The sequence below is a fragment of the Pristiophorus japonicus genome, chromosome 21, assembly GCF_044704955.1.
Source record: "Pristiophorus japonicus isolate sPriJap1 chromosome 21, sPriJap1.hap1, whole genome shotgun sequence".
In the NCBI taxonomy this organism is placed as follows: domain Eukaryota; kingdom Metazoa; phylum Chordata; class Chondrichthyes; family Pristiophoridae; genus Pristiophorus; species Pristiophorus japonicus.
Window position 1 is genome coordinate 70,661,366 of NC_091997.1, and position 19,148 is coordinate 70,680,513.

Consider the following 19,148-nt stretch of genomic DNA (forward strand, 5'->3'; position numbering starts at 1 on the left):
TGGAAAGTGGCAGTTCATTTGCCCAGCTTTTCAGTGCGCATATGGGTTAAAAAGGGAAAAAATAAATGAAAAATGAGGCCAAAAAAATTCAAACGTCTGGTAGCTGCTAATAGTAATTTACACAACTGCTTACCTGCCCCTAAAATGAAGACTTTGTTGCCAATCGTCACACCACCTCTGCGACAGGCATGAATCGCAACAGAAAGAGGCTCAATCATTGCACCTTCCTCAAAGCTCACGGATTCAGGGAGCCTGAAACAAGAAAGCACAACATTAAACTTCCCCGACATAAATTAATGTCTGCGCGACAGAAACAGAATGGTCGGTTTTAAAAATCTGCGCTCACAGCCAATGTTCCCTCTAATTCCCGCTCCAGGAACTTGAGCACGCAAATCCAGGCTGACACTCCCAGTGCAGTGCTGAGGGAGTGCTGCACTGTCCGAGGTGCCGTCTTTCGGATGAGATGTTAAACCCGAGATCCCGTCTTCCCTCTCAAGTGTCAGTAAAAGATCCCATGGCACTATTTCGAAGAAGAGCAGGGGAGTTATCCCCGGTGTCCTGGCCAATATATATCCCTCAATCAACATAACATAAAAACAGATGATCTGGTCATTATCACATTGCTGTTTGTGGGAGCTTGCGGTGCGCAAATTGGCTGCTGCGTTTCCCACATTGCAACAGCGACTACACTCCAAAAGTAATTCATTGGCTGTAAAAGTGCTTTGAGACATCCGGTGGTTGTGAAAGGCGCTATACAAATGTAAGTCTTTCTTTCTTCTTTCTAATTGCTTTTCCCTGCGCTGTCCCTTTAAATTTTCTGCTGCGGCCGTGCATGTGCATTATCTCTTCTGGCAACAGTAGCTGGTGAGCGACCTGCGCGGGACCCCGCGATTGGTGTGCAGCCGCGTACCTTGGGGGGGGGGGGGGGGGGGGGGCGGCAGGGAGCATTGCGTGCAGCACAGAGCTTCCCTCATTGGGCGTTCACATCAGAAATTTGGGCACAGAGGCCCCCCCCATTGTGGATGGAAAATCGTACACTGATCTCTGCATCCAAACTCCCATTAGGCATTCCTGTCGAATGAAGCTCTGCGTGACGAGCACACAATTTCAGAAATACTACCCCGAGGTCAAAATGTCTCCATTACATTCTTTTTAAATAAAATGTGTTTTAAAACTGATGTTAGGCAGTTGTACTTAAAAAAAAAAAAAAATCATTTTGTCTTTGTTTAATCACTAAAAAAATGAAAGATTATCTGGTCATTGCCACATTGCTGTTTGTGGGAGCTTGCTGTGCGTATATAGTGACGAACAGCGCAGAAGAGCTGCAAGTTACAGACTTCCATTGGGCTAGACAAACCAGTCACTTGACTCTACACACCAAATATGTTTGAAGTTGTCTTCGGCTGGCTGAGCAGTTAGTTGCCCTGCCGACTTCATTGTTTGAGTAAACTGCCTCGCAGTCTGGCTTTTCAAAAGCGGGACTTTATTTCAACGGGCTTTATGAGTGAAACAATCAGGAACTGAGATGAGGAGAAATTTCTTCTCTCAGAGGGTTGTAAATCTGTGGAATTCTCTGCCTCAGAGAGCTGTGGAAGCTGGGACATTGAATAAATTTAAGACAGAAATAGACAGTTTCTTAAACGATAAGGGGATAAGGGGTTATGGGGAGCGGGCAGGGAAATGGATCAGATCAGCCATGATCTTATTGAATGGCGGGGAAGGCGCGAGGGGCCGGATGGCTTACTCCTGCTCCTATTTCTTATGTTCTTATGACACTTTTTTGTGTCAGTTGGTTACGGTTTTTATCTAGCCGTGACAAAAGTAGAGGACGCAAGACACAGCTCGAGAAGTAATTCCAAGAAGGCATGTAACTGGAAAGGATTCTCATTCCGGATATTGTTAGTAAGGTCTACAAAGAGAGCCAATCAAATGAACGCAGCCAGGAGACTTTTCTGCTTAATCTTTTTATGAACTGATCTCAAATATTGGTTAAATCTTGGTTCAGCAAATGACTCTATTTGAATAAACCTGTTTGGTAGTTTACTCTTATGGACCTCTCTAACGTGATTGATACTCATTATTCTGCCAAGTGACAGGTGCGTGCAGTGGATATCCGACACGCAATGCAGAAAATGATAAATGGATCTATTGTTCACTCAGGACACGCCATCTCAGATTGCTTTGTGAACAAGAGCAGACCTCAGCTTATAACAATTGCAACATTACCTACGGGAGCCCACTTTTGCGAAGGGCGCAATAAAATGTATTTAGTGAAGCGTGAGTCGCCATTTCACAAGTGTTTAATGGGGAAAATGGGACTTGCACCAGATTAGTGTTTGGACTATTGACACACGTGACAACAGTGACTAGACTCCAAAAGTACTTCATTGGCTGTAAAGCGCTTGGAGACATCCGGTGGTCGTGAAAGGCGCTATATAAATGCAAGTCTTTCTTTATATGTTAACAGTCAAACTTTCCATTATCATAAATTCCCAATGTTACCCACCCACAATGCACTGCCTCAAACAAACTGCAACATAGAAAATAGGTGCAGGAGTAGGCCATTCGGCCCTTCGAGCCTGCACCACCATTCAATATGATCATGGCTGATCATGCAACTTCAGTACCCCATTCCTGCTTTCTCTCCATACCCCTTGATCCCTTTAGCCACATCGAACTCCCTTTTGAATATATCTAATGAACTGGCCCCAACAACTTTCTGTGGTCGAGAATTCCACAAGGGTCATTAATACAAAAGCAAAATACTGTGGATGCTGGAAATCTGTTCTGACGAAGGGTCATCGACCTGAAACGTTAACGGTTTCTCTCTCCATGGATGCCGCCTGACCCGCTGAATATTTCCAGCATTTTCTGCTTTTATTTTACACCAGGGTCATTTTGCCCCGTATAAGTTTATCTAGGGGTTAAGTCATGGCAGGAGAGCTTGGACACATGTTATGCTCCTCCTGTACTATGTGGGAAGTCAGGGACGCTTCCGGTGTCCCTGACAACTGCGTGTGCGGGAAGTGTATCCGGCTGCAGCTCCTGACAGACCGAATTGTGGCACTGGAGCTGCGGGTGGATTCACTCTGGAGCACCCACGATGCTGAGAATGACGTGAATAGCACGTTTAATGAGTTGGTCTTACCGCAGGTAAAGGGTACACAGCCAGATAGGGAATGGGTGACCAACAGGAAGAGCAGTGCAAGGAAGGTAGTGCAGGGGTTCCCCTGCAAAACAGAAACACCGCTTTGGGTACTGTTGGGGGAGATGACTCACCATGGAATGGCACCAGCAGCCAAGTTCATGGCACCATGGGTGGCTCTGCTGCACAGGAGGGCAGGAAAAAGCGTGGGAGAGCTATAGTGATAGGGGATTCAATTGTAAGGGGAAGAGATAGACATTTCTGCGGCCGCAACCGAGACTCCAGGATGGTGCAAGGGTGAAGGATGTCTCGGAGCGGGTGCAGGGCATTCTTAAAAGGGAGGGTGAACAACCAGTTGTCGTGGTGCATATAGGTACCAACGATATAGGTAAAAAACGGGATGAGATCCTACAAGATGAATTTAGGGAGCTAGGAGCTAAATTAAAAAGTAGGACCTCAAAAGTAGCAATCTCAGGATTGCTACCAGTGCCACGTGCTAGTCAGAATAGGAATCGCAAGATACCTCAGATGAATACATGGCTTGAGGAGTGGTGCAGAAGGGAGGGGTTCAAATTCCTGGGACATTGGAACTGGTACAAACCAGTCGGTCTGCACCTGGACAGGACCGGAACCAATGTCGTCGGGGGAGTGTTTGCTAGTGCTGTTGGGGAGGAGTTAAACTAATATGGCAGGGGGATTGGAACCTATGCAGGGAGACAGAGGGAAGTAGAATGGGGGCAGAAGCAAAAGAGAGAAAGAAGAAAAGTAAAAGTGGAGGGTAGATAAACCCAAGGCAAAAAGCAAAAAGGGCCACATTACAGCAAAATTCTAAAGGGGCAAAGTGTGTTAAAAAGACAAACCTGAAGGCTTTGTGCCTTAATGCGAGGAGTATTCGGAATAAGGTGGACGAATTAACTGCGGAGATAGCAGTTAACGGGTATGATGTAATTTGCATCACGGAGACATGGCACCAGGGTGACCAAGGCTGGGAACTCAACATCCAGGGGTATTCAACATTTAGGAAGGATAGACAGAAAGGAAAAGAAGGTGGGGTGGCGTTGCTGGTTAAAGAGGAAATTAATGCAATAGTAAGAAAGGACATTAGCTTGGATAATGTGGAATCGGTATGGGTGGAGCTACGTGAATACCAAGGGGCAGAAAACGCTAGTGGGAGTTGTGCACAGATCACCAAACAGTAGCAGTAAGGTTGGGGACAGCATCAAACAGGAAATTAAGGATGCATGCAATAAAGGTACAGCAGTTATCATGGGTGACTTTAATCTACATATTGATTGGGCTAACCAAACTGGTAGCAATGAGGTGGAGGAGGATTTACTGGAGTGTATTAGGGATGGTTTTCTAGACCCTAGACCAATATGTCGAGGAACCAACTAGAGAGCTGGCCATCCTAGACTGGGTTATGTGTAATGAGAAAGGACTAATTAGCAATCTTGTTGTACGAGGCCCCTTGGGGAAGAGTGACCATAACATGGTAGAATTCTTTATTAAGATGGAGAGTGACACAGTTAATTCAGAAACTAAGATCCTGAACTTAAGGAAAGGTAACTTCGATGGTTTGAGGCGTGAATACACTGGCAAATGATACTTAAAGGGTTGACGGTGGATAGGCAATGGCAAACATTTAAAGATCACATGGATGAACTTCAGCAATTGTACATCCCTGTCTGGAGTAAAAATAAAACAGGGAAGGTGGTTCAACTGTGGCTAACAAGGGAAATTAAGGATAGTGTTAAATCCAAGGAAGAGGCATATAAATTGGCCAGAAAAAGCAGCAAACCTGAGGACTGGAAGAAATTTAGAATTCAGCAGAGGAGGACAAAGGGTTTAATTAAGAGGGGGAAAATAGAGTACAAGAAGAAGCTTGCCGGGAACATAAAAACTGACTGCAAAAGCTTCTAGAGATATGTGAACAGAAAAAGATTAGTGAAGACAAACGTAGGTCCCTTGAGTTGTGTATCTGTAAAGCATGCACTCCCATGATCCACCACCAGGGAGAGCATCCCCTGAAGTCCTATGGGATCCCAGCATCCCTTGGGAGCACTGTATCTCAGCCGGTCCCGAAGGCCTGTTCCTCACTCTGGAGTGTCTTATTAAAGACTGAGGTCACTGTTACTTTAACAGTCCCTGTGTGCAGTCTCATCTGTGTTAGGAACACAACAACTGGCGACGAGGACACGAATCCAACGCAAAGATGCAGCAAACTGTGGGCATCCTGGAGAAGTTTTCGGAGGGTGAGGACTGGGAAGCCTATATCGAATGGCTAGACCAGTACTTTGTAGCCAACGAGCTGGACGGAGAGCGGTCCTCCTCACGGTCTTCAGGGCACCGACCTACAGCCTCATGAAGAATCTTCTGGCTCCGGTGAAACCCACAGATAAGTCATATAAGGAGCTGTGTACATTGGTCCAGGAGCATCTTAACCTGAGGGAGAGTGTGCTGATGGCGAGGTATCGGTTCTACATGTGCCAGCGATCTGAAGGTCAGGAAGTGGCGAGCTACGTCGCTGAGCTAAGGCAGCTTGCAGGACAATGGGAGTTTGATGGCTACCTGGAGCAAATGCTCAGACTTTTTGTACTGGGCATTGGCCACGAGACCATCCTACGAAAACTTTTGACTGTCGAGACACCGACCCTCAGTAAGGCCATTGCGATAGCACAGGTGTTTATGTCCACCAGTGATAACACCAAACAAATCTCTCAGCATACAAGTGCTAGCAATGTTCATAAATTAACTGGAACTGTGTCCGCGAGCAGAAATGTACAGGGCAGAACCCACGAGTCTGCAACTGCCAGCAGGCCTCAAGTGACCCAGATGACTCAGAGTCTGTAACAAAGGATGAATACAAGGCAATTCACACCTTGTTGGCATTGTGGAGGCTTCCATTCAGCCTATTCATGCCGGTTCAAAGGGCATGTTTGCAAGAGCTGTGGAACAATGGGGCACCTCCAACGAGCTTGCAGAGAAGCTGCAAGATCTGCAAAACCTGCTAACCACCACGTGGCTGAGGAAGATCGGTCCATGGTGAATCAAAGCAATTTCGCGCCTCAGAGAGAGGAGGCAGATGCTGAAGTACACAGAGTGCACACATTTTCGACGAAATGTCCACCTATAATGCGAAATGTAAAATTGAATGGCTTACCCATAGCCATGGAACTGGACACTGGCGCTAGCCAATCATCATGAGTAAAAAGATGTTTGAGAGACTGTGGTGCAACAAGGCATTCAGACCAGCCCTGAGCCCCATCCAAACAAAACTGAGAACGTACACCAAAGCGATTGTCACTGTCCTGGGCAGCGCCATAGTCAAGGTCACCTACGAGGGCACGGTGCACAAACTGCCACTCTGGATTATCCCGGGCGATTGCCCCACACTGCTTGGAAGGAGCTGGCTGGGCAAAATCCGTTGGATAACTGGGATGACATCAGAGCGCTATCACATGTCGATGAGGCCTCATGTACCCAGGTTCTTAACAAATTTCCTTCCCTTTTTGAGCCAGGCATTGGAAACTTTTCTGGGGCAGATCCACTTGGTCCCAGAGGCACGACCCATTCACCACAAGGCGCGAGCGGTACCTCACATGATGAGGGAGAGAGTGGAAATCGAGCTGGACAGGCTGCAACGCAAGGGCATCATCTCCCCAGTGGAATTCAGCGAGTGGGCCAGCCCGATTGTTCCAGTACTCAAAAGTGATGGCACGGTCAGGATTTGCAGCGATTATAAAGTAACTATTAATCGTTTCTCGCTACAGGACCAATACCCGCTACCTAAGGCAAACGACTATTTGCGACGCGGGCAGGAGGCAAGACGTTCACCAAGCTTGACCTGACTTCGGCCTACATGATGCAGGAGCTGAAGGAGTCTTCGAAGGGCCTCACCTGCATCAACATGCACAAGGGACTGTTCATCGACAACAGATGCCCGTTTGGAATTCGGTCGGCAGCAGCGATCTTCCAGAGAGCCTACTCAAGTCGGTACCACGCACGGTGGTTTTTCAGGACGAAACATTGGTCACGGGTCGGGACACCGTCGAGCACCTACAAAACCTGGAGGAGGTCCTTCAGCAACTGGATCGCTTAGGGCTGCGGCTGAAGAGGTCTAAATACGTCTTCATAGCAACAGAAGTGGAGTTTTTGGGGAGAAGGATCGCATTCGGCCCACAGACGCCAAGGCAGAGGCTATCAGGAACATGCCCAGGCCACAGAATGTTACGGAGCTGCGGTCATTCCTGGGACTCCTCAACTATTTTGGTAACTTCCTACCGGGGTTAAGCACCTTCTTAGAGCCCCTACATGTGTTATTGCGTAAAGGTGAGAACTGGGTATGGGGAAAAAACCAAGTAACTGCTTTTGAGAAAGCTAGAAACATTTTAAGCTTGTATTGCATAACCCGTGTAAAAGACTTGTGCTAGCATGTGACGCGTCGTCGTACGGAGTCGGGTGTTTATTACAACAAGCTAACGTTGCGGGGAAGTTGCAACCTGTCGCCTATGCTTCCAGGAGCTTGTCTAAGGCCGAGAGGGCCTACAGCATGATTCAGAAAGAGGCATTAGCGTGTGAGTTTGGGGTAAAGAAAATGCATCAGTACCTGTTTGGCCTCAAATTTGAGCTGGAAACCGATCACAAGCCCCTCATATCCCTGTTCGCTGAAAACAAGGGGATAAATACTAATGCCTCAGCCCGCAACAAAGGTGGGCACTCGCACTATCAGCATATAACTAAAACATCCGCCACAGGCCAGGCACCAAGAACTGTGCGGATGCTCTCAGTCGGCTACCAATGCCCACCACGGGGGTGGAAATGGCGCAGCCTGAAAACTTGTTGATGGTGGCGCAGCCCGCAGACTTGTTGGTCATGGAAGCGATGGAAAATGATAAATCACCGGTCACGGCCCGCCAGATTAGGACTTGGACCAGCCAAGACCCTCTGCTGTCCCTAGTTAAAAACTGTGTACTGCATGGGAGCTGGGCCAGCATCCCCGTTGAAATGCAAGAGCTAATCAAGCCGTTCCAGCGGCGAAAGGACGAGCTGTCCATTCAGGCAGACTGCCTGTTGTGGGGTAACCGCGTAGTGCTACCCAAAAAGGGCAGGGAGACGTTCATCTCGGATCTCACAGCACTCACCCGGGTATAGTAATGATGAAAGCGATAGCCAGATCCCACGTGTGGTCGCCTGGTATCGACTCTGACTTAGAGTCCTGTGTACGGCAATGCAGCGTGTGTGCTCAGTTGAGCAACGCGCCCAGAGAGGCACCACTACGTTTGTGGTCCTGGCCCTCCAGACCATGGTCGAGGATCCATTTCGACTATGCGGGCCCATTTCTCGGTAAAATGTTCCTGGTGGTGGTGGATGCTTTTTCAAAATGGATTGAATGTGAAATAATGTCGGGAAGCACCACCATCGCCACCATTGAAAGCCTGAGGGCCATGTTTGCCACCCACGGCCTGCCTGACATACTGGTCAGTGACAACGGGCCATGTTTCACCAGTGCCGAATTTAAAGAATTCATGACCCGCAATAGGATCAAACATGTCACCTCGGCCCCGTTTAATCCAGCCTCCAATGGGCAGGTAGAGTGGGCAGTACAAACAATCAAACAGAGCCTCAAACAAGTCACAGAAGGCTCACTCCAAACCCGCCTGTCCCGAGTACTGCTCAGCTACTGCACGAGACCCCACTCGCTCACAGGGGTGCCCCCGGCTGAGCTACTCATGAACAGAACAGTTAAAACCAGACTCTCGCTGGTTCACCCCAACCTGCATGATCAGGTAGAGAGCAAGCGGCAGCAACAAAGTTTAAACGATGGTCGCGCCACTGTGTCACAGGAAATTGATCTGAATGACCCTGTGTATGTGCTAAACTATGGACATGGTCCCAAGTGGATCGCGGGCACGGTGATCGCTAAAGAAGGGAGTAGGGTGTTTGTAGTCAAACTAGACAATGGACAAATTTGCAGAAACCACCTGGACCAAACGTGGCTGCGGTTCACAGACTGCCCTGAACAACCCACAGCAGACACCACCTTTTTCGAGCCCACAACACACACCCAAAGGATCAACGACACCGCCCTGGACCAGGGAATCGAACGCATCACGCCCAACAGCCCAGCATGGCCAGGCATACCCAGCAGCCCTACAGGGCCAACAACACGCCCAGCCCAACGAGGGCACAGCCAACACACCAGAGCAGACATTTGTACCGAGGCAGTCCACCAGGGAAAGAAAGGCTCCCGACTGCCTCACCTTGTAAATAGTTTTCACTTTGAATTTTGGGGGGGGTGCAGGGGGGAGTGATGTTGTGTATCTGTAAAGCATGCACTCCCATGTTCCGCCACCAGAGAGCGCATCCCCTGAAGTCCCAAGGGATCCCAGCATCCCTTGGGAGCACTGTATATAAGCTGGCCCCTAAGGCCTGTTCCTCACTCTGGAGTGTCTTAATAAAGACTGAGGTCACTGTTACTTTAACCTCCCTGTGTGCAGTCTCATCTGTGTTAGGAACACAACACCTTGCTGTCGGATCCGGGTGAATTTATAATGGGGAACAAATAAATGGCAGACCAACTGAACAAATACTTTGGTTCTGTCTTCACGAAGGAAGACACAAATAACCTTCCAGAAGTACTAGGTGACCGAGGGTCTAGTGAGAAGGAGGAACTGAAGGATATCCTTATTAGGCGGGAAATTGTGTTAGGGAAATTGATGGGATTGAAGGCCGATAAATCCCCGGGGCCTGATAGTCTGCATCCCAGAGTACTTAAGTAAGTGGCCCTAGAAATAGTGGATGCATTGGTGGTCATTTTTCCAACAGTCTATCGACTCTGGATCAGTTCCTATGGGCTGGAGGGTAGCTAATCTAACACTACTTTTTAAAAAGGGAGGGAGAGAGAAAACAGGTAATTATAGACCGGTTAGCCATTTTCCCCATCAGTGATGGGGAAAATGTTGGAATCAATTATTAAAGATGAAATAGCAGCGCATTTGGAAAGCAATGACAGGATCGGTCCAAGTCAGCATGGATTTATGAAAGGGAAATCATGCTTGACAAATCTTCTGGAATTTTTTGAGGATATAACTAGTAGAGTGGACAAGGGAGAATCCAGTGGATGTGGTGTATTTGGATTTTCAAAAGGCTTTTGACAAGGTCCCACACAAGAGATTGGTGTGCAAGATCAAAGCACATGGTATTGGAGTAATATACTGACGTGGATAGAGAACTGGTTGGCAGACAGGAAGCAGAGAGCCGGGATAAACGGGTCCTTTTCAAAATGGCAGGCAGTGACTAGTGGAGTGCCGCAGGGCTCAGTGCTGGGACCCCAGCTCTTTACAATATACATCAATGATTTAGATGAAGGAATTGAGTGTAATACCTCCAAGTTTGCAGATGACACTAAACTGGGTGGTGGTGTGAGTTGTGAGGGGGACGCTAAGAGGCTGCAGGGTGACTTGAACAGGTTAGGTGAATGGGCAAATGCATGGCAGATGCAGTATAATGTGGATAAATGTGAGGTTATCCACTTTGGGGGCAAAAACGCGAAGACAGAATATTATCTGAATGGTGGCAGATTAGGAAAAGGGGAGGTGCAACGAGACCTGGGTGTCATTGTTCATCAGTCATTGAAAATTGGCATACAGGTACAGCAGGCGGTAAAGAAGGCAAATGGTATGTTGGCCTTCATAGCTAGGGGATTTGAGTATAGGAGCAGGGAGGTCTTACTGCAGTTGTACAGGGCATGGGTGAAGCCTCACCTAGAATATTGTGTTCAGTTTTGAGGAAGGACATTCTTGTGATTGAGGGAGTGCAACGAAGGTTCACCAGACTGATTCCAGGGATGGCTGGACTGACGTATGAGGAGAGACTGGATCAACTGGGCCTTTACACATTGGAGTTTAGAAGGATGAGAGGGGATCTCATAGAAACATACAAGATTCTGAAGGGACGGGACAGGTTAGATACGGGTAGATTGTTCCCGATGTTGGGGATGTCCAGAACCAGGGGACACACTCTTAGGATAAGGGGTAGGCCATTTAGGACTGAGAGGAGGAGAAACATCTTCACTCAGAGAGTTGTTAACCTGTGGAATTCCCTGCCGCAGAGAGTTGTTGATGCCAGTTCATTGGATATATTCAAGAGGGAGTTGGATATGGCCCTTACAGCTAAAGGGAGCAAGGGGTATGGAGAGAAAGCAGCAAAGGGGTACTGAGGGAATGATCAGCTATGATCTTATTGAATGGCGGTGCAGGCTCGAAGGGCCAAATGGCCGACTCCTGCACCTATTTTCTATGTTTCTATAACCGATGCTCCAAGGAACTCACTTGTAGCAGTAGTTGGCATCGTGGGTGTTGTACCGGCAAAGATTCCCGTCATTGGGAGGAGTGGCAGAGAAGAAAATCGTCGGGGAGAGGTTGTAACGCCCAGTCCTGCAATGCTCGTCATTTTCTCTGGGGATTCCGGGCTCAATGGCAACTCTGTCGCCTGCAGCGGAGGAAACACTTGGACACTCAGTGCGCAATCCTTCACTAGCAAACATCAGCGTAGGGGTAAACATGGTGGGGGTTACTCTTGGACGGGTCACCTTTATGTTGGCACAGAAGGCATGGTCTTGGTACGATCTTTGTCTGTGGCTTCAACTTATTAATTGCTGGCCATCAAAGCGATCAGCTCAGGGAAAGGGCCATTTGTCACCCTCCCACATAAGGCACGCTCCCCTTCTTTGCTGATCTGCTCAAACAAGTGCAGAAAGGACACTGTTGAGCAATAGCCTAACCCGAGTCAGAAAGTTGTGGGTTCAAGTCCCACTCCAGGGACTTGAGCACACAAATCTAGGCTGACACTCCAGTGCAGTGCTGCGGGACTGCTGCACTGTCGGAGGGGCCGTCTTTCGGATGAGATGTTAAACCGAGGGCCCCGTCTGCCCTCTCAGGTAAAAGATCCCATGGCACTATTTCGAAGAAGAGCAGGAGAGTTACCCCTGGTGTCCTGGGCAATATTTATCCCTCAATCAACATCACAAAAACAGATTATCTGCTCATTATCACATTGCTGTTTGTGGGAGCTTGCTGTGCGCAAGTTGGCTGCCACGTTTCCCACATTACAACAGTGACTACATCTCCACTGATTGTAAAGTACTTTGAGACGTCCAGTGGTCATGCAAATCTTTCTTTATGTCCTTGGAACTCTCTGCTTGATTGAGCCATCAGATGGTTTTCCCAGAGATAAATCTGAGCTATGGAGACCTGTAAGGCCCCAGATTCTGTCCCTGGTTGAGATACTGATCCCAGTTAGGGATGCAGTATTGGGACTAAAATCGGGCCGCATGCCCCGAATTTGAGAAGTAAAAGAAATCAGCTGGCTTTCCCATTTTGGAGCCCTGCTGGAGGACGCGTGAATGAACGCTGGACAGAGACAGAGAACGCTGCGATGGTCTCCTTACTTTAAGAGTCTGCCCGCACTCACTGACCAATGGCCAACTAGACCAGGCACCCAAGGGTGTCCATTACCTGTGGAACTGCGCTCCAGTGAGGGGTTCAAAGTGTGCAGTAGGGGATTGCAGGGAAGAAAATGAGAGAGAAAAATAATGCGGGTCAGTCAGGTGACAGCTCATTCCAGGACCTATGCCCACGAGAAACATCTTTGGAAAAATGGGACAAATGTCACCTATTGTCATAAACCACTCGTGTGTACTTTTCCCTTTCATAAGCTACGTGAGTACCTTTTAGTTTTGCAAGTCATGCACTTTGGCACTTGCAACTGCTGAGGTAAAATTTATGCTTTCTGTTTTGTGGACTGACCTGTTTTAAGATGTTGCACTCCAGACCCAACTTTAAACACCGTCCCTGATGCCTCGTGTCCCAGAACCATTGGTTTCTTTACAACAAAGTCTCCAATTCTTCCACTTTGCCAGTAATGGACGTCAGAGCCACAGATCCCGACAGAATGTATCTGCACCAGGACCTCTGAAAATATAGCAGAGCAAGATTATGATAACCTTGGGAATGATGCATTTTAGAATTGGTGCTGGTCACATTTTGGGATATACCACAGAAGGGATTTGACTAAATGAGTAACATTAATGTTTGGTTTTGAGAAGAGCATAGTTATATTCACAAGTTAAATAAAAAGGCTCTGACACAATAAATAGTTAACATTTTAATGAGCTAATGTTGATGTTGTCTCCCCATAGGCTGTACATCATAAACTATTCGTTCGACCAGCTCAGCCATTGAAATGAACCTCATAACCATTGTGCTGAAAAGTCTTGATATCTTTTCTGGCCATGATAAAACAGACACAGGCAGTTGTGGGACAGTTATTGAAACCTGTGAGGCAGTCAGCAAAGGCTGTAAAAAGACTGATGTTCAGAGAAGAGTTAGAAATGACCTCTAGCAAGTCAAGTAAGGCGACCCGCATGTAGGGAAGCATGATACAGTTGAGCGTCCCGAATCCGCCAACCTCGGGACCGAGGCCCAGCTGCTTTACGTGTTTTTCCGGACTTCGGAATGTGTTTCTGACGTCTGAAATCCAGAAACACCCGAGCCCAGGTTCGGTATTTCCGGATTTTGGAACGTCAGAAACGTGGGGAAAGGGGGGTTTCTCTCCGAGGAGCTGCTTGGGTCGCTAGCCCCATTCAGGAGGTGTTCGGGTGGGCTCTATCGCCGTGGAAGTGTTCAGGTGGGCCCCGTCGCCGTGGAGGTGCTCGGGTGGGCCCCGTCGCCGTGGAGGTGCTCGGGTGGGCCCCGTCGCCGTGGAGGTGCTCGGGTGGGCCCCGTCGCCGTGGAGGTGCTCGGGTGGGCCCCGTCGCCGTGGAGGTGCTCGGGTGGGCCCCGTCGCCGTGGAGGTGCTCGGGTGGGCCCCGTCGCGTGGAGGTGCTCGGGTGGGCCCCGTCGCCGTGGAGGTGCTCGGGTGGGCCCCGTCGCCGTGGAGGTGCTCGGGTGGGCCCCGTCGCCGTGGAGGTGCTCGGGTGGGCCCCGTCGCCGTGGAGGTGCTCGGGTGGGCCCCGTCGCCGTGGAGGTGCTCGGGTGGGCCCCGTCGCCGTGGAGGTGCTCGGGTGGGCCGATGGAGGCCTCGAGGTAAGTGCAGCGGCGATGAACGGGGCAAGGCGAGGTAAGGTCAGCGGTGACAAGGTGAGGCCCGAGATCGGGCAGCGGCGGGGCCCCGAGGTCAGCGGGTCCAGACTCCGGAACATTTTACAGATTCCGGACGACCCTGCCATCAATTAGTCCGGAATCCAGAACATTCCGGAACTCCGGATTTTGGATGCTCAACCTGTATATCCATTATTTTGTATTGTTACGCAGAGATTAAGTTGTGCCGCTTGAATTAAGTGAGTCTAGTCATCGCTGCTAGTCTGTATGTCCATCTTACTCTGAAATAAATCACCTTTCTGATTCGCATCTGTCTTCATCGCACCAAGCATTTGCTTGGTCTGCCTTCGCACAGAATGAACTGGTCCATGTACAGAAGACACAAAAGGCTGGATTTTTGGGTCTTCTCCGCTCCGTTTTTCGCCCCGGAGCAGCGGCATTGGCGGTGGTGAGGTGGTCTGGGCGGGCGGTCAGCCTCCAGCGCCCCACAGCAATCCTTGGGTCCGGTTTAACGGTGGCGTTGAGCAGTACCACCCGGAAGAGCTGCACCCGGTGTGCAACGCCCCTGGTCGCGACACCGGCGTGCGTTTAGATTGTTGCCCGACCCGTACGCCCCGAAGCGCGCCCTGCAGTGACCGCCTGGGAAATCAGGGCGGTCCAACATGGAAACATAGAAAGTAGGTGCAGGAGTAGGCCATTTGACTCTTCGAGCCTGCACCACCATTCAATGAGTTCATGTCTGAACATGCAACTTCAGTACCCCATTCCTGCTTTCTCTCCATACCCCTTGATCCCTTTAGCTGTAAGGGCCACATCTAACTCCCTTTTGAATATATCTAACAACTTTCCACAGGTTCACAATTCTCTCCGAGTGAAAAAGTTTCTCCTCATCTCGGTCCTAAATGGCTTACCCCTTATCCTTAGACTGTGACCCCTGGTTCTGGACTTCCCCAACATCAGGAACATTCTTCCTGCATCTAACCTGTCCAATCCCGTCAGAATTTTACATGTTTCTAGAGATCCCCTCTCATTCTTCAAAATTCCAGTGAATATAAGTCTAGTCGATCCAGTCTTTCGTCATATGTCAGTCCTGCCATCCCGGGAATCAGTCTGGTGAACCTTCGCTGCACTTCCTCAACAGCAAGAACGTCCTTCCTCAGATTAGGAGACCAAAATTGAACACAATATTCAAGGTGTGGCCTCACCAAGGCCCTGTACAACTGCAGTAAGACTGCCCTGCTGCTATACTCAAATCCTCTTGCTATGGCCAACATGCCATTTGCCTTCTTCACCGCCTGCTGTACCTGCATGCCAACTTTCAATGACTGATGTACCATGACACCATCCCGACAGCGGATAGGTAGGTAATGGACTCGTAAGGTAAGTGTGATTGTTTTTTCTTTTAATTGTTTTATGCGATTTGTCTTGTGGTGGTGTGGGCAATGTTTTGGGAATGTTTTTGTGGGGTATTATTTAGGTTTTCCCTCTCCCAGGCGTCTCTCGGAGCGCTCCCGGCCCGGCTCTTTAGCTCGGGAGTTTCCCATGCTAGCGCCCAAGAGAGGTGGACAACGCCTCCCTTAGCGCTGCGCCCCCCTGACGCAGGGCCCAGTTGCCCAAACTTACCTACTGAGGCGCAAACTATTCCCGGGCGCGAACTTTCCCGCCCTGCCGCCAGTATCGCCTCAAAAACATCAAAGCCGAAAATCCAGCCCAAACATATAGTTGACATCACAAGGGGCTGCCTGGTTACACAACTGTGCAAGTAAATGCATGGCACTGTTCGTCAAGTGCGATAAAAGTAGGCTGTTCAGATCACTTATGGAAATGACTGGTACACCGAACCAGTGAAGGTATCTATGGAAGATCCAAATTCGGAACAGTACCTTTTTGGTGTAGAGTAATTCCTTGGGGGACAAACTCAATTTTAAGATTTTGAGAAATAGGCACTGAAATAGAAAAGCGTTCAGATTTATTTTTCAGGAAGATAGAACTGGGAATATTTCGTTTTGTTCCTGCTACTCTCCAAAGACTGTGCGGGCTGATAAGAGAGCCAGCACAGCTCAGGAAAAATGAGAGGGGATTTTCAAACTTCAGTCTAATTATCATCCTCATAGGCAGTCCCTCGGGATCGAGGAAGACTTGCTTCCAATCTTAACATGAGTTCTTAGGGGGCTGTACAGTCCAATACGAGAACCACAGTCTCTGTCACAGGTGGGACAGATAGTCGTTGAGGGAAAGGGTGGATGGGACTGGTTTGCCGCACGCTCTTTCCCCAGCCTGCGCTTGGTTTCTGCATGCTCTTGGCGACGAGACTCGAGGAGCTCAGCGCCCTCCCGGATGCACTTCCTCCACTTCGGGCAGTCTTTGGCCAGGGACTCCCAGTGGCAGTGGAGACGTTGCACTTTATCAGGGAGGCTTTGACAGCGTCCTTGTAACGTTTCCGCTGCCCACCTTTGGCTCGTTTGCCGTGAAGGAGCTCCGAGTAGAGCGCTTGCTTTGGGAGTCTTGTGCCTGGCACGCGAACTATGTGGCCTGCCCAGCGGAGTTGATCAAGTGTGGTCAGTGCTTCAATGCTGGGGATGTTGGCCTGGTCAAGGAGGCTAACGTTGGTGCATCTGTCCTCCCAGGGGATTTGTAGGCTCTTGGAGACATCGTTGGTGGTATTTCTCCAGCAACTTGAGATGTCTACTGTACATGGTTCATGTTTCTGAGCCATTACTACAGCCCTGTAGACCATGAGCTTGGTGACAGTTTTGAGGGCCTGGTCTTCAAACACTCTTTTCTTCACGTGGCCGAAGGCTGCACTGGCGCACTGGAGGCAGTGTTGGATCTCGTCGTCAATACCTGCTCTTGCTGATAGGAGGCTCCCGAGATAAGGGAAGTGGTCCACATTGTTCAGGGCCGCGTTGCGGATGTTGATGACTGGGGGGCAGTGCTGTGCGGTGAGGACAGGCTGGCGGAGGACCTTTGTCTCACTGATGTTTAGCGTAAGGCCCATGCTTTTGTACGCCTCAGTAAATATGTCGACTATGTCCTGGAGTTCAGCCTGTGTGCGCGCGCAGTCCGTGTAAGTTAGCTCGACGACAGAGGTTGGGGTGGTCTTGGACCTGGCCTGGAGACGGTGAAGGTTGAACAGGTTCCCACTGATTCTGTAGTTTAGTTACACTCCAGCGGGGAGCTTGTCGACGGAGAGGTGGTGTAGAATTTACCAATATCTCGCAAAGATTCCAGGTACCTTTCCCCTACAGAGGAGAAGAATCCCTTTCTGGGCTTTTAAAATGAGTTTAAAGGGGCAGACGAAGCCTACGGGGGATAAAAGGGGACGCATTCATGGAGAACCCCCCCCCCCAGTGTTTGGACTCATAGGAAAGGGAATTCAAAATGGACCTAAATTACAGAAGCTTGAGATCCCCTAAACATCTATGGGAAGGAGCATATCAATTTTAAGATTCTACAACATTTTGGCTGCAAAAAAAGTTACCAAATACAGGAGGTGGAGCCAAATTCGTCTGGGGGAATGTCTGGGGGAACTATTCACCCTCTAAGAGATAATCGAATTACCCAATCAAGCACAATGGAAATCATGGTCAAGAAACTGGACAATTCTAAAACAATGCAAAACCAGTGATAGCACATTCTCACACCCTAATCGAGTTACTGCTGACAAAGGAGACATTTGAAAATCAGTGGACAGAACAGTTCAAACAGAGCCCAAGAGATTTGATGGGAGATAACGGAGCCTTTTTTTGGAATATATCTATCCCCCAGTTTTTTTACAAGAAAAAGACCAGCAAGGAGCAGCACGCAGACTAGCAGAACACAGAAACTAGCAGAAGACAGGAGAGAAGCAGAACACACAATGGAACACAGACACAAGCAGCTGGAGCTGGGGAGTGAAGAAATGGAGCAGTGAAGGAAACTACTAGAACTCATCAAGAACTGACTGAGCACGAGGCCCACGAAATGGAAGGTTGTCAGCAACCAAATTGACAACCCGGGCCACCACAACCAGCAAAACAACCAACCGAAACCAACTCAGCAAAAACCAAAGAATCGACATTTATTTCCACTCTACAATCTACTTCGGAACGACCAATGGGTGAGAAATTACCAAAAAGGACTAACTAAAACTATTCCTAACCAAAGAAAGTGGGTATTTAACCCATACATCCAAAACGCAACTTACCGCATCAACGGACGCACCCCAACCGAAGACTACGCAGTCCGAAGTCCTCTCCTCCGTCCGGGGTACGGCTCACCTAGAAGGCCAAGTGCAGCGAACCCCGAAACCGTGATTCACCGGCAACTGTCTAAAGGGATTGGTGAGCATAACCCCCTGAACCCCCAGAGCTATAACTCAGTTAGTCAGGGGAACTGGGAGGAGGGAGGCTGGGATAACTTGTGTAAATGTATCTGCATTCGCCTTTTTACCTCATTTAGAGTTTAAGCTGTATTCTTTTCCCCACAGACTGTATTTGGACAATTTATTCAATGTGCTGTACCCTTCAGTGTGTATTGGTCTGTGTGTGTTATTAAAGGTGTGCCCTTTTACTTCTTTTTAAACACAATAAAGCCATACCTGCTTCCTACCTTGAAACAGATTGTCTGTCCAAGTCTGTCACAGTCCCTTCATAATTCCAGTGTCTAGAACCAAGGGTGTGGGAGCGATTCCGAACCGCTCATATAAGGTCAGAAGGGAAAGCTGACCCCCTGCAAACCACCCCTTTACAGTGGAGCATGGCAGGGAGGAAGATTAAGAAGAGGGTTGGGGCGATGACGCAGCCCTGCTTGACCCCGGTCTGGACGTGAATTGGGTCTGTGATGGATCTGTTGGTAAGGATCACGGCCTGCATGTCGTCATGGAGCAGGCGGAGGATGGTGACGTACTTTTGGAGGCATCGAAA

At 49.0% G+C, this 19,148-nt stretch overlaps 1 protein-coding gene across 1 annotated transcript in view; it reads right to left on the reverse strand.

Annotated features, from left to right (window-relative positions):
* LOC139233709 (sorbitol dehydrogenase-like) overlaps positions 1-19,148 on the reverse strand; it is a 40,447-nt gene that overhangs the window by 13,753 nt on the left and 7,546 nt on the right. The window contains exons 4-6 of the mRNA XM_070864121.1: positions 12,952-13,116; positions 11,476-11,635; positions 134-252 (exon numbers count right to left, since the gene is read on the reverse strand). Coding sequence (XP_070720222.1) covers positions 134-252; positions 11,476-11,635; positions 12,952-13,116 — 444 coding nt within the window. The remainder of the gene's footprint in view (positions 1-133; positions 253-11,475; positions 11,636-12,951; positions 13,117-19,148) is intronic.